At 32.6% G+C, this 16390-nt stretch overlaps 1 protein-coding gene across 1 annotated transcript; it reads right to left on the bottom strand.

Moving 5' to 3' along the window:
* Window positions 1-3105: 3105 nt before the first annotated feature.
* On the bottom strand, window positions 3106-5235 carry LOC131046897 (pentatricopeptide repeat-containing protein At1g63330-like). The gene has a single exon (XM_057980725.2). The coding sequence runs from the start codon at window positions 5094-5096 to the stop codon at window positions 3120-3122; it is 1977 nt and encodes a 658-aa protein (XP_057836708.2). The 5' UTR covers window positions 5097-5235; the 3' UTR covers window positions 3106-3119.
* Between the last annotated feature and the right edge of the window lie 11155 nt (window positions 5236-16390).

The raw sequence follows: 16390 nt of genomic DNA, 5'->3' as shown, positions 1-16390 counted from the left end.
GAATCAGAAAAGGAAATCTTTTATCTTCTTATTTGTTTATTTAATGGCAAAAGGATTAGGTCATTTGCTAAAGCAACATAAAGAAAATGATCTCAATCCCATCTTTTGCTTGTGGATGTCATGGCTTTGACAAGTTTAATTAAGATTGGGGAAGCAATCAATCTTAGAAAAGCTTCAGATATCTACTTATCTACCTTGGTCAGCAAATTAATGAAAACAAATCTAGTATTTTCTTCTTCAATACGCCTAAGTTTATTCAACACAAAATTGCTACTATTCTTCACACTCATATTGGAAGGATGTGGATTATTTGGGAGTTCCTTTGCCTTTGGAAATGCTTAAAAGCTTCACTATAAGAAGATTGTTGATAGATTTTGAACAAGGGTTAGCCACTAGACTTTTCAATGGTTACCTTTTGTTGGAAGATTGACTCTTCCAAAATCTGTCTTGTAGGCTATTCCAATTTACAAGTTTTTAATTTTATCTAATCCCAAGAGCTTTCTAAAGGAGTTTGATGTCCTTCTAGAAATTTCTGATGGGCAGGGAATTTGGATAATCAGAAATGGAATCTGGTGAGCTGAGACCATGTTTGCAAACCAAAAAAAGCTAGCGGGCTTGGGCTTGGGCAATCAAAACTCAATGGTGAAGCCTTAGCGGCTAAACTATACTAGTGATGGTGCAAAAATCCAAATCAACCCTAGGCAAGAATTCTTAATTTTAAGTATTTGGGAGAGACAAAGATGGGGGCATTCCACTGATGGAATTGACTAGGAAAGGTTCCATAGTTTGGAAAATGATTAAAAGGGGGCATTATTAGGGAAGGGCACTTCTAGATAACTAATAAGTGTAATAATGCCTTGTTTTGCACTGACTCCTGGGATAATCAACTCCCTAGTCTCTTTTTTTTTTCTCAGCCCCAATCTTTGAGTGAAATTTTCTTTCCGCAAGGTGGTCTAGAGTAGTTGATTTCAAATACACTATTTTGTTGAAGATTGGTAGCCTCGGTCATCACTCCCAACCTGAGGAAGACAAATATGTAAGTGGTCTAATCGGCCTAATCAGCTTAGAGGGGATGTTGATGCTATGGTTGGATTCCTTCAGGCCGACATAGACAACATAAAGGTTGTGATAACATAATTATTGTGATATAATAATTATATTGATAATTATTGATAATATAGTACTTAAATTGATAATATAATTATTATATTATTATTGTGATTATATTGTGATAATATAATTATATTATATTTATTGTGATAATATTATTATTATGAGATAATATATTATAATTATATTGTATAATTATTATATTATATGATAATATAATAATTATTATATTATATTAATAATATTATAATTGGTGCCAGTTGGAAGAGTGGCGTCCCTTGGTGAAGGGGCGCCACTAAAGGTATAAAGGAAGATTAATCTTCTCTCTTGAAAAAAAAGGAGAGATAACACGCAATCTTGTATATTGAGAATAAGCAGTGCTCAGGGGAGACAATCATGTATTATCTATGGTTGGGAGGGCAAAATTAGTGCCCATGGTTAATCGAGCACACCACAAATCAACATATTCCTCTACGGCAATCTTTGGCTTATCATTGGTAGGAACCCTAGAGTTGGCCTAGGGGAGTTCTTTGAAGAAGCAGGACATTCTTGCCTCTATTCTTGTGAGCTACCCTTGTGGTTCTTTGGAGGGCAGGGGTATTTTAGCTTGGAACCATGATTCTAAAGGAATTTATTCAATTGCTCTTGGCTATTATTCCTTAGAGCAGCAAAAATGGGGCATTAGAGTCTTCTTGGAGGAGAATTTGGAATAAATTTGGCCAACCTAAGCGCAACCTATTTATGTGGCTGCTAAACCAAAATAAATGTCTAACCTGGGAAAGCATTCAAAAGAAAGGATTCCGTGGGTCTTCCATTTGTATTCTATGTGGCAACAGTAAAGAATGTACTAGGAACATTTTCTTTCAGTTTCCTTTTCCTGCAACAATCTAAAGCTTATGGTGGAAGATCTAGATTAGATCTATTATTCATGCCACTTTCTTGTCTAAGTTTTGAGCTAATATGGGTTGACCCGACTTCTGGATCCTGTTAGATACGGGTCCTTTTATCCTTTGGCAGATCTGGCTGGAGCAAACCATCACATCTTCCATGAGTGCCAACGCCTAGATGCAAGTTAGGAAAAAGATCAAAAGTATGCTCAAAGAGACTATTGAAGCTAAGTTCAATATTGACAAACCTCTTTCTTCTTCAGAGGTGGGAGTTGCAAAACCTTTTAGGTAAGTGAAACCTCATGGGATTGGTCAGTCCCTACAGTGTAACCTTCTAGGAAAGTGAACTGATCTGGTAAGTGATCTCCTCCACTGATTTTTTAAGAATAATATGGATGGCTCTACTCAGAGGAACTCAAGTATACAGGGATTGGCAATATTGATCAAGATACTGAAGGCTCAGTTCATTTTTTCTTTTCTACATATATGGGATTGCACTCATATGATCAGATGGAGGCTTGGGCCATTCTTAAGGCTCTGGAGAGAGCCTTTCAATTGGGTTGGAGGAAGGTTATATGTGGAATGAATTCTATGATCTTGGTTTCTTTGTGAATAAAAGCATTTTGCAGGACTCCTCTAGAGATTGGCTTTGGTGACTTAGCAAATTCTTCATTTGGCCACAAACTTTGAAATGATATCTTTTGTTCATATTCCCAGGGAATAGAACCAGGTGGCTGACTGTTTGGCCAAATGGATCTTTGAAATGTCTAATTGGAAAACTGTGGATTGAGGAGATTTGGCTCATAATAAATCTCAGCAGCTTCTTCAGCTTATTCACGATGATCAGGGGGAGGAAATTTGGTTTTCTAGTTGGGGGGAATGGTATCTTAATAGCATTTTGGATTTTTCTGAATGTAATATTGGATGGTATCGCAGGAACCTCCAATGGCAATGGGTTATTCTCTTGTTGTCTGTCCTGATGGCTATATCTATCTGGAAATATAATTTTTAACTGTGAAAGGGCTGACTACATTCAATACCTGATTGAAGTAATGAATATTTGCTACATCAAGGAGAATGAGTTCATTATATCTAGCACACCCCAAGGTAGAAGAATTACTATCATTTAGAACACATGAAAGCTTCATTGTTTACAAAGTCCTTAAATTTTTTAGTTTGACCGGCATAATACATCCAGCCAGCTAGCAACTTAACAGTTGTACTATCTGGAGCACAGCCTTGTTTCTTCATTTGATCCATCAATAAATAAGCTTTTTCCATGTTGCATTGTTTACGGATGCTGCGAAATAATTTGTTGTATGTGATGACATCTGGAATCAAACCCTTTCCTTTCATCTCATCCATTATTGAAAACGCAATGTCAATTTTGTTTTTCTTGCAAAACAAGTCCATCAGCACAGTATAAGTTATAACATTAGGAGTAATACCAACAATTTTCATGTTTTCATAGAGCCTCAAAGCCTCATCCAATTCACCAATCTTGCAATTAGCATTAATCAAACAGTTATAGGTGACAACATTAGGAGCCAAACCTTCGTCAGTCATCTTATTCATGAATGTGTGTGCTCTTAAAAGGTCACCTGCCTTGCACAGACCATCAATGATTATATTGTATGTTTCTTCATTGGGTTTCAAATCCCATTGTGCCATTTCATCTAACATTTGCCATGCCCTGTTCAGCTCTCCTGTCCTGAAGAATGCAGAAATAAAAATATTATATTTCACAACATCGGGAAGACAGCCAACACTTGCCATCTCCAACAGAAGTCTGCGTCCTTCATTTGCCCTGTTATTCTGGCATAAACCTGCAATCAGACAACTGTAAGTAACAACATTTGGTAAGCAACCTTTACTTGGCATCTCTTTAAATAACTTTTGAGCCTTTTCCACCTCATGCGTTTCACATAAACCGTATATCAAAGAGCTGTAAGTAATTGTATTTGGTTGCAAACCGTTTCTGTGCATTTTATGAAAACATCCCTGAGCCAAGTCCATCCTACCATCTTTGCACAGACCATCAATTATTGTGGTATATGTTCGTACATTAGGAAAAGGGCCAAAATTCATCATCTGTACGAACAAATTGTGGGCTTTATCTGTTTTACCAGCCTTACAAAAGCCATTTATCAAGTTATTATATGTAAAAATATTTGGAAAGCAATGAGTACGTGTCATCTTAGCTACAAATTGGAGAGCTTCATCTAGTCTTCCTTCCTTGCAGAGACCATCAATTAGAGCACCATATGTAACAACATTGAGGGAACAATTCGCACATTTCATCTTAGCTACGAATCCCAGAGCTTCATCTACTCTACCTACCTTGCACAGTCCATCAATGATAGTATTATAAGTAACAATCATTGGAGAACAAAGAGTATGGATCATTTTAGCTACTAATATAAGAGCTTCATTTACCCTGCCCACCTTGCAGAAACCATTAATTAGGGCGTGGTACGTAAAAACATCTGGAGAATAGCCATCTTGTATCATTTTAAATGCTAGGCCGTAAGCTTCATCTACTTTACCTATCTTGCAGATTCCATCAATTAGGGTGTTATAAGTAACAATATTTGGAGCACAACGAGCACGCCTCATTTTGTGCAAGAGCTCGTGTGCTTCCTCAATCTGGCCCCACTTACACAAAGATTTTGCGAGCCTGTTATAAGTGATAACATCCGGATCAATTTTCATTTCTTTCATTTCATCAAGAAGGGAATTGATTCTGCAGATATCAGCAATTTGACCAAGACCACCCAAAAGCACGTTGAAAGTTTTTGCATTGAGAGAAAGCCCTTTCGTTTTTGCCAAATGGAAAAATTCCCAGGCACTGTTTATCTTCCCAGATTTGCAGAGGGTATTAATGAAATGAGTAAATTGTGTTACATCAGACTCGTGGGTCATACGAAGCATAAACCTCTCTATTTCTGGGTCTGCATCTTGCAATGTGGTCCGCTCTAAGGAATTCGGATATATAAATGTAGATAATCGATAAGCATTTAAATTGAATGTCGGGTGTATTGCAGTTGTTACCTGTAATCGATTGAACATGGGTTGTATACATTTGATTTTGTGCACCATCTTTGGACAGGCTCTAAGAGTGGCTTCTCAGCAGGTTTTGTTTTTGTATTGCTTACGCATCTTCGTTCACTGCTCGTGCTATTTTGTTATGATTTGTTGGTTTCGTACCTTTCACAGAAGTCCTTGGATTTACTGTGAGAAAAGCAAGCATTTAGACTCCTAAAAAATGTGTTTGAGGAAATTATAGGTGGGAACTATAAAAAGAAATTTTAAGTAAAATTAAGAAAATGTTATTTGTTATTTTAATGTTTTGTTTGTTTTTTTTAAGAAAAGGTGGCAGTGTCACTTAATATATTTTATTTATATATTTATTTACACAAGTTGATTTAAAGAGCTTCAACTAGAAAGAAAAACTCTGATCCTTGCTCGATATTACAATACAGTCCAAACCAAAACATCATGAAAGTTGTACACATTAACATATCCGTCCACAATTTGTCTTGCTTCATAGATGCCCAAATCAACATCCATTCACATCATAACCATGGAACCTTGCAATTATAATACCTCACATACCAATTTTTTATCATTATGAAAACAACTGCATAACCTTGTGCAATATTATCCTATTCCCATGTCCTCCAAAATTATTTTTCTAAGGATTGGAAAAGAATCGAGATCACAATTCGGACCCATCATATTAAGTTCCACCTTGGAACTTCCCATATTTGCCAAATGATCTGCAACCCGGTTTCCTTCTCTATACACATATGAAATAGTAAAATTTACAAATGTATCAATGAGTGTCCATGCTTGTTCAAGCAAATATCTTATCTGTCAATTGTCAATATTCCTCTTTATGCAAGCGTTGATAATAATAGCTGAGTTGCATTCGATGTGAATATAAGAGATGTTCGATTTTTTAACTAGTAGAATGTCTTCAAGCAAAGCATATGCCTTTGTGTAGTTGTTAGTACCGGTGGAGTGGAAACAGACTTCAAAGCAAAAACATACCCTGTATGGTTCCTAATGCATACTCCTACTCATGCATCACCCGGGTTACCTTTAGAGGAGCCATCAAAATTCAATTTTTAAAATGTGTTGAAATCGGAGGACACCATTTCACTTTATTTCTATCAATTTTACTAATCCTCGCTCTCGGAAAGCAAGGTGATACGGGAATAGAGATGCCCTTCCAGCAATTAATAACTTTACCATCCCAAGAAGTAAATTCCCTACTTGGATTGAACTAATTTGAAACATGAGCATTAACCAGTTCTAATACTGATTTTTTGATGTTATTTTAATGTTAAAAAGAAGAAAATCTCTTTTATTTATTAATATAAGCATTTATGATTGTAATGGTATGTCTTATTTTTTACTTATTTTTAGATCTTGCTAAGAATTATAGGCATTGTATTTAACATGTTATTGATGTTTTTTTTTTTTAATTAACCATATTGGAGATATTTTTCAAATGTGAAAAAAAAATTATTCTTTTTAAAGTTTAGATGCAAATATTTTAAACAAACATGTTTCATAAATTATTTTTCTCTTACTTCATTGGTTGAAGTAATTGACCCAATATGGATGATTAATGCACTGCTAATGTGGGGCTAATGGTAGCTGAAATAAGGAATAAAGATATTGGGGACTCAATTCAACCTAAAACAAGGCTTTAACTTTTATAATTTAATAGACGTGTGAATGATAAATTATCGTTCTAAATTCTTGTAAAATTGATCAGAATCATGTGTATCCACAATGGTTTTTTTAAAAGTGAATGAATATGGAACCATTTTTTCTATAACTGTTTTTGGTGCGAGTGTTTCTTAGGTCATTCGAGTACAAAAAGAAATGTTGCATTTTCAAGAACATTTTGGAGGTACATTATGAACTGTATGGCAAGGCCATAACTTGTTTTTCTTAAGTTTTTCTCTTAGGTAGAATCATGAGTTCTTTAAGGCCACTATTAGAGATGAGATTCTTTGTACCCTTCAATGTCCATGGACACTCTAGTAAAAGTGAGTGCAATATGGACTATCTCGATTCTATGGGTAACTTATTGTGTTCTTATAAACTTAGTTGTCATTCATAAAGACTATTATATTATAGGGGTTTTGGAAAATTTTAGTAGCTAAAGCTATATTTGAATTAAGTAAACACACTCAAAATTGGTCTAAAATGACCTATCTTTTTTCTTCCTTTTGTGTAGATAAAGCAATTTTCTTGTACCACAACTTCCATCTAGCAGATAACTATACTTTCAAATTTAAAAACTAACTGTGATAATATTCTTGTTTTCTTGAACATCATTCTTCTACCTGCCTAGTTGCTTGTGAGGCAAGTTATGCAAATGGTGTAAAGTATTCATCTTATTGTGATCGGCTCAAGGGTTTTCTCTTTGGAATTATGCAATGTTACATCTTTAATTTGTAACATTTTCAAGATTTGGATGAATGCAATGGTGACAACTAATATTCCAAGGGAGGAATGATAAATGCAATCCTACAACTTTAATTTTTTTAAGCTTTTTCATTTATTGGTGTGAACATTGAAAATAATAAAAATGTGAAAACCCTTACTATTCTTGATATTCTTAGGAAAAAAGAGAGTGTTTTATTACATTTTAATTTCTTCATTGTTAAAATGGCCTTCACATAATAATTTTCAATTCACTTCCCTCTTTATTTGAAGTTGTTCATTGCAGATATTTCAATTGTGTTAAAGATAGAGAGTGCTATTAAATAAAAGTGACATCACTAGTCATGCATTGAATCACAATGGATGATTTGAAAATGCTTAAGGATGACAATGGGTGTGATCATGAAGACAAGCAAAGTAGAAAGTAGTGTACTCAACATAGAAATCTCACAAATAAATCACCATGTTCTTTACAAGAAGGAATTAAGAGAAGTTGCCTTATCAATCAACTCAATGAAGAAGAGTTGTCATTAGATCTTGAACTAATATTTTCCATATCAAATTCTTGTATTTATGTTTATTTTGGTAAAAATAGTTTAATGTAAAGAGGTATATTTTTGTATTGAGCTGGATTAATAATCTAAATGTTATTTATATTTATTTTATTTTAATTATTTTTTATATATTTTTCATTATTGCATTTTATTTTGCACATTCTTCTAATCTATTTCCAAGTGATTCAAAATTGACTTGATTCAATTTAGGCATGAGAGAATGAACCTAAAATTCAAATTTTAAGTTTCTCACCCTCTTCTACTAGCCATTATAATTGATTGAACACATATTTGTGTATGTTGTTATATCAAAGTGTTTAAAAACATTCAATGTGTAATTTTTTTGCATGCAATGTGTAAAAGAGAAAATCATTAGAGCTCACTTTGATTTTTAAAGGGTAATGAAGAATAAAGTTCATATCATCATATAGGTCATCAACATGTCTATTTGTTTTTTATTTGATTTTCTTCACCATCATTAATCAAGCATGTTAAATAAGTTTGACCTAGGAGAACCCATTTACCTATTAATCAACAAATTTCAAAAAAATATCCTTAAACACCACCTTGACAAGTTCAAATAACATGAAGGCAAAGGCGAATATGTTTTTAGGTGTGCATTCTAATAGATCATTCCCATGTGGAAAAAATCATATCCACATAGTTGATCAATGTTTTGATAGTTGGATCAAACTTGTGCTACTCAAATTTAAACCACAGAGTTTTCTCAAACAATACAAATTCCAAGATAGTCAACAAACCAAGGACACCAAATTTTGAGCAATGGAGAGCTAATTTTGCATGACTTCATCATTATTCTTTGATCATCAATTCAAAGTTAACTAATCTTAACCCTCTGATTTAATTTTCATACATTTATTGCAATTATTTGTCCTCTTGAATTAATCTAGGTTTCTACCTAATTGATTATATTTATTTAATGTCTAAATATTTTATATGTGCAATTTATTAGTTTGCAAAAATATACACTAGAGTAAGAAGATATGAATGATATAAATATTGCGATAAATGTGTAAAATAGGTATCCACCTGATATGACATTATCCACCACAAGAAAAAATGTAAAAGTTATAATCTATACTTGGCAAGGTATAAGTAGCACAGTGTCATGGAAGTCATAAATGTGACTCTATCACTTTATAAGGTGTGAAAAAAATTACTTTGGGGAAAGACAATGAAAAGAGGGACATAGTTAAAGATATAAATCCAAGATGGCTCATTTCTCAATGCACTAAATAATCTTTCTAAAAAAGAGTGGATTCATCCAAGATTTTATGCTTTATTTGGGCGACAAATTTTCCCATGGTTTTAGCACATGACATTGGAAACTACCCTTGGTTTCTAATTTTGGAATTGGTTATTTATTAGATTCACTCACAAAGAGAGGGTGACATATTTGTAGGGTTGTGATGTTGGATTTCTTTCATAATTTCACTATATTTTCATGGACATGACATTGTAGTGTAGCCATAGTTGAGATATTGTTAGGGTGTTCACACTATGTAAAATGGTCATTAGAGGTATTTTATGAGCATATTGACTACATGAAGCTAGTATTTTGAGATATCCTCCTTATGCTCTCGATAAAGCATTTTAAAACTTATTGAATGTATTGTAACTTATTCATGGAGTGTGATTTAGAGGATATTTTTTCTCACAAGCGTTTCCTAAGACGCATCTTGTTTCATGTATTTTTATTTGTTGAATAGCTTTAGATTTATAATCTTTTACAATGTTTCTATAATGGAATTAATGAACTATTTATTTTTTATCTGTAAGCTTAGCACCATTCCTTTGGGTATCATAGATTTGTTTCAAGATTTTAATACTAGATATGATATTATAATAGTTCCTTTCATAAGGGTTGCCCTTTTAAATAAAACTCATAAAGCCATAAATGAATCATTTCGTGTATCTAGGTGATATATAATGGTTAAGTAAGAAGGGTAAGGTTGGCCTTAGTTTGGAATTCAATAATAAAGGTTTTTGGGTCATTTCCATAGTTGCATATAAAAACTATGTAATTTAAATGATTATAGATTTCACTTAGGGTACAAAATAAGTGGACTTAAGTATTGCAACGATTCCTTAAGAGTAATTTTAGATGGAACACATAGACTTATGGTTTCTACCAACTATGTTAAAAATTGTGTCATTTGTACATTTTTTATTATGTAAGTAATAGACTAACAAAAAGGGTCCAAAATAAAATGAAAAAGTGTAAAACAATTAGCAAATATGAAAGTAAATTTACTCAAAACTCATAAATAAAATAAGGATATGGATGTCTCTTCTTGGACTATGCTCCTTTGGAATGAGTGGATGCCTTCAAAACCAACAAAACAATTGATGAATAACACCATATAGGCATCAAGTCCAACAATATGGTATTTATGATCAAAATAAAAAGGATAAAGAGAAAAAAGGGTTGAGATATATTCCACTTGTGGTAGAAATAGGGATACCACTCAAGGAAATAAACTAATAGATATCACCTTGCTATAGTAAAAGTATTGTGGCATTATATGTAATGGACTATGATCATGTGGTAGTCACCACAAGCATAATTAGGAAAGGAATATTAGTGACCTATTATGCCCCCTCATTAGTTGCATGCAAAGAATGTGATGTAGTCACAAATAGAGGGTGTAACAAAAGATAGTTTATTCATGTAGCCCAAACACAAAAATAAGAAACTCAATGTAAGAGTGCACAACAAAATTAATATTCTTAGAAAATAATATAAGCATGAGATGGTGGAGAACCATCATTTTACATAATACTCTAATATCATGGAAGAATTGTATAAAAACAACTAAGGAATATGGGTACATACCAATAGAGTTTATGTGAAGATTATAATATTTTAGATCTTTGATCTTGCGATAAATCCTATCTCCTTTCTTTGTTCATACCTATCAATAAAAATCGATTCCCTTTTGTAGAGAGATCTTGGTGTCATAAGATAGCACCAACTAAAATATTACAATGTCATACACAACAAGATATGAAGATTGAAACTTCACAAAGCTTCTCCCATGCTTCTTCCTACAACCAATATTTAATTATAGAATATTATAGTAGGAAAGCAATACAAATATTTATGCATATACCTCAAGTGGGTCTCTTTAAGCATAAAGGCATGTCATAAAATATATTGAAGGAGCCAAATACAACAAATGGGACAAAAAAAAATTAATGCCTTGATGGAGTGTTGTGATTATAATCTTAGAGTTCAATTATCAAAATGTGATACCACATGGTACAAATATTATATATGACCTTTGTAGAGTTGAACTATGATGGTAGCTAAAATAAGCTTTCACAATGACAATTATTCTCTATAACTAGAATAAATGTGACACTTTATTATACACACAAAAGGAAAAAAAATATTAATTAATTTTTTTGTGATTAAGATTTCTCACCCCAAAGATGCCCCTACATCAAACCTCCTAGGTAATAGAATTTTGAGCTAAATGATCAAAAGTAAAGAAGTGAGGGAGGGTGATTTGGGCACCCCATATAACCCACTTCTTCTTTAGAAATCCATGTATCCTCTTCCACTCCCTTTGCTCTCCATCTAATAATATATTCCTTGTACTCATTTAATTTTTCTTTCGTGAGCACATATTCAAAATGTACTTTATCTCATATTGCTACTTCTTAGACACTTGTTGCTTCCAAACAAGCTCTTGGAGAAATTTGTGTGACACCCATATTATATTTAGCTTCATAATAATCGTGTAGATCAATGGAACTAAAAATCTATGAGATATTTAAACCTTTATGTAGCTCAATTTTATAAGAATTTTTGAAAAAATTGTCATGGTTTTCAAGAACCAATCTTCTTTGACTTCAATCTACTTAAATTCTCCTAGGAAACCTTTCCTTTCCCAATCCAAAATGGATAAATCTCCTCTAAGTAAGTCTTTTCTCTTTCCTATTGATCTATGTAATTTTTATATATGTACCTACTCTTCTTGAACCTCTTCCTAACTTATACATTCACTTCCTTGATGTGTTGTGTAAAGTATTATATATTTGCTTGATTTCATTCACCATTTGTAATCCTCAGCAAATATATAACAACTATATAACAACTTTAGGAGATGCTCCATAAATAATTTGAAATGATGTCTTCAATAGACCTATTTACTAAGTTGTTGAACATAAATTTTTGAGCTTACACCAATAAGAAATCCCATTACATTAGTTTTCTCCTACCAAACTTCTTAGTAGATTACCTAAAATTATGGCAACAACTTATATTTGACCATCTATCTATGAATCATATGCATGATAGTAATTTAATCGTGTTTCTAATTTCATCCATAATTTGTGTTGAAAATGACTCAAAACCATATTATCTTTATCTATAGCGATACTCTATAGTAACCCATGTAACTTGAATACTTGGAAGAATAAATCTATAGTCTAGATGCATCATTCAACTTTTTGTCAAGGAATGAAATGCACCGGTTTTGAAAATACATGTAAGAAGCATTACAAATACTAAGATTTAAATTACTTATCTACTCTAACTCTTACAAACCTCAAATTAAGTTCAAAAAAATGATTGTCTCAATACTTTGGCAATATGTGAGTGCTCTTGTTCCATTAGTATAACATTAGAATTCTCTAAATTACAAAAGTAATAGAATAATGTTGCATTAAAGATTGATGATAAAAATAATGAGCAAGAGAATGAATTTATAAAAAATTTAAAGATCAATTGGATGGTCAAGATTCTGATTAAAGATTCAGAGTTAGCTCCATTGGTCATAGAGTTAGATTAGAGAGCTCAATTAGTTAACTAAAATTTATGAGGAAATTGTTATTTTGATAATGGAGTTAACTAATAAAGGGATAATTATAAATTAATTAATTAATTAAATGATAATTAGCTCATATAAATTGAATAATAATGAATTATTTAGTTAATTAATAATATCAACGATAATGATAATAATGATAGAAAATGAAAATTATGGGATGGTAATGATTAATGAATAATAATAAGATAGTGGTGTAAATAATCTTAATGATTAATGATAATAATAACATGATAATTAATGATAATTAGAAAATTGTTCTAGTGTCTACATTTTACCCCTCTTCGAGATAATGCTCAAAGTAATATTATTTTAAAGAAAATAAAAATAGCTAAGAAGAATAAATTATAAAAGATGAAGAGAGTGATGAAATGCCCTAGTCATGTGGAGGAAGTAATTTGGTAAAATTGATCAATTAGTGGGATGATGCCCACTCAAGAAGATATTTAAGCAAAAATTGCATGACTAAGCTCTCAAAAGAAGAGATACAAACAAAAAGTCAAATGGTAGATGGAAAATGATGAATCAAAAAAGAGAAAAAAAACAAGAGATAGATGTCAAAAAATATGGATACGAAAAAGGATAATGGAATTATTATGGTGATGTATGAGAAATAAATTATTTTTTAATATATTGGCTAGGTTTACACGAGGAACCTTTATTTAATATAGTAACGGATATTATGCACTAGGGTATAAATGTTAGAGTGAATAATGTCTAGTACCTAGTAAAGGTGTATTACTTTGTAATTTCTTAGTAACGAGACATATTTACATGTTAACTTAGGTCCTAGGTGGCATTATAGAAGTCTTAGTTGATAAGATATAAACACATTGTTGAACATATGTTGTCATTGATGTCAAAGGAGTGTTTTACTTGATGTCAAAAGTGTGTCAAATGTGCTAGTTAGTTATATCATTGCTGCAATGACATCCAGAAGATTAAAGAATGTATAATTATGTCATGCAATGTCAGAGAATTTTGAGTTACAGATGTATATGTGGCTAGATATGGTGATGGAATCAGTTGGGGAATGCTTGTAGTATCATATTGCATCTATTCATATCATTGGAAGTGATCTAAAATTTGAGGTAGGTTACCCAAAAATTGAGCTTTTTTTGGTAACTTGTTATGTTATGCATTTATTCATAGTTGAGAGTTATGTCTAATAGATTGAAAAGAGAGTATGCATACACATGTTTCATCATATTCTAGAGTCTTTGGAATTCATGTTTTAAGACAAAAGGTTTAAAGTGATGGAAGGGTCACTGTGTTATTTTATTGAGTGGTTTGTTGTTCCAGTTTGATGCAATAGAGGCTTGTAACGTGTTATCATTGGAGATAGTTTGTGGATGACCATTGGAACCAAATAGGACCACATTGGGAACCACATAGCAATCCTTTATTTTGGAGTATTGTGTGTTCTTTTGGACTTATCCTATCACAAGTTTGGTTTAGTAATTTGTTGTGGCCAACTTGCAAATATTGTTTTATGTTTTAGGATGACACTTGAATGTACTTGTAATTGTGATGCATATATATAGTGATCTAGGATTTGTCCTAATGTATAGTTGTTGTTGTTGGTGTTGGAATGCTATGCAATTAGGACTTTAATGATTAATGTATAGTCAAATTTGATATAATGTGAGTTGCATTCCAATCATTGAATGAATTATCACAAGATCATATGAAATGTGGGAGAGTTTGATCAGAGCATGCACAAGTTGATTTTTTAGTCTTCAAGGTCCACAATGTTGGCATTTTTGTTGTTTATGTTGTGATTGTCATTGATGGACACACACTTGTATTGAGATCCCCTTTATATGTATGAGCTCATGCTCAACCGATATTTGTTCCAACCGGTATGTTGTATACTAGTCTTTAGACTAGTGGTGATTTTGCAGAATGTGTTTCTCGGTCTGAAGCGACATGACGACCCCAAGCAGTTCGTAGATCACAAGCGGTACGAGGGAGCAAAGCGGCACAACACATTCTTACCAGTCTTCATTTTTGACAAACCGACAACCAGTATTTTGTATGAACCGGTAATACTTTGTGATGAGTTACCAATCCACCGATTGTTTGACGGTGTCGACACATTGACGATGCTTTTTGTGTCGTGTTACTGAGTATGTCTAGATTCATTGAACCTAGGAAATTGTACTGAAATCCTATTGGACCGACATGAAATCAGATTCCTCTAAAAGGACATCATGTCTAGGGTTTTATGCTATTGCTGAAAGGATTAATGTTGAGCTAGGGTTTAAGGTGGAAGTTGAGAATGATCTCATCTGAGAAGATCATGTTGTAACTGTGAGAGAGAGAGAGAGAAGACTGAAGTAAAGCTAGAATGCATTAGCTGTGAGCAATACTGGATCTAACCAAGCAGTTTGTGCTATTAGATAGATTAAACACTTGTTGATTACTCACATCTTTGACAAGACTGTAGCCCTTAACAAGGTAGGCCTCAAAGCCTTTGTAAAATCCTCTAACAAGGTGGTTCACACATGTGAATCTAAAATCCTCTAACAAGGTAGTCTTTAATCAAACTTATCTCCTAACAGAGATTGAGATTCCTAACAGGATCTGTTCTGGTGAAGAACATTGTAAGACCTTAACCGGTCTGACCTTAACCGGTCTGACCTTAACCGGTCTGGTTTCTATTCTGCAGATAGTGACTTGTGAGTTCCATCTCACCATGGTTTTTCCCAGTTGGGTTTCCACATCAAATATGTTGTGTTATGGTTGTATTGCTTTTGTGGGTGAATGCTTTATTCGCATTTTGGTTTGCATGTGTGGTAACCGGTTTGACTGTTAGACTGCTTTACCGGTTTATCTTTAGACTATGTAAGTGTTTTAGTGCAATAATTTTTGGCATACTAATTCACCCCCCCCCCCTCTTAGTATTCATCACACAAATCATATCTTTGCAATCTAGTAGGACTAGAGTCTTACGTACTAACTTGGTGTTCCAATCTATTGAAAATGACTTTGTTAAGAAGATAATAATTTGGTCTATTATTATAATATGTTTTATAGATTGTATCTTTGCCATTTATTTGGAATATCAAATTGGTGCACAAGAAATTTTGGTGTATATAAGTATTATATAGTGCGGTGAATTTCCTTTGAAGATTTGTTATATCTATACGTAGTTGTGAAATGATTTTAGTAAAGTATAGTTTGGTTATGTCTTCTTCTCATTGTTTTATCAAGCTATGCATGTGTAATTACTATGCATTAATAGTTCTTTCTAACCTTTCCTTTTCCTCCCTTATATTTTTCTTTAATTCAATTTGTGAATAATTGTGTTTAATAGATTAAAAATATAAGTGTTATAAGTAAAATATTGTATTAAAATAGTTAAAATATCAATCATTAATTATCTATGATCCACTAAGTTTGAATATGAAATAATAGTCCCTTTGTGAGACAAGACAATACACAAAAAACCCTTAGTGAAGTTTTTACATCAAGGCCTAACAATCAAAGCCTTGGGATTGCAAATTCTTAGCAATTT

Source organism: Cryptomeria japonica, chromosome 2 (genome assembly GCF_030272615.1).
Source record: "Cryptomeria japonica chromosome 2, Sugi_1.0, whole genome shotgun sequence".
NCBI lineage: Eukaryota > Viridiplantae > Streptophyta > Pinopsida > Cupressales > Cupressaceae > Cryptomeria > Cryptomeria japonica.
The sequence above is the reverse complement of the archived record's forward strand: the minus strand, read 5'-3'. Positions and strand labels throughout refer to the sequence as shown.

Bases quoted from the DNA above. Each gene is read 5' to 3' on its own strand.
- LOC131046897 (XM_057980725.2), bottom strand. From the start codon at position 5,096: ATGGTGCACAAAATCAAATGTATACAACCCATGTTCAATCGATTACAG.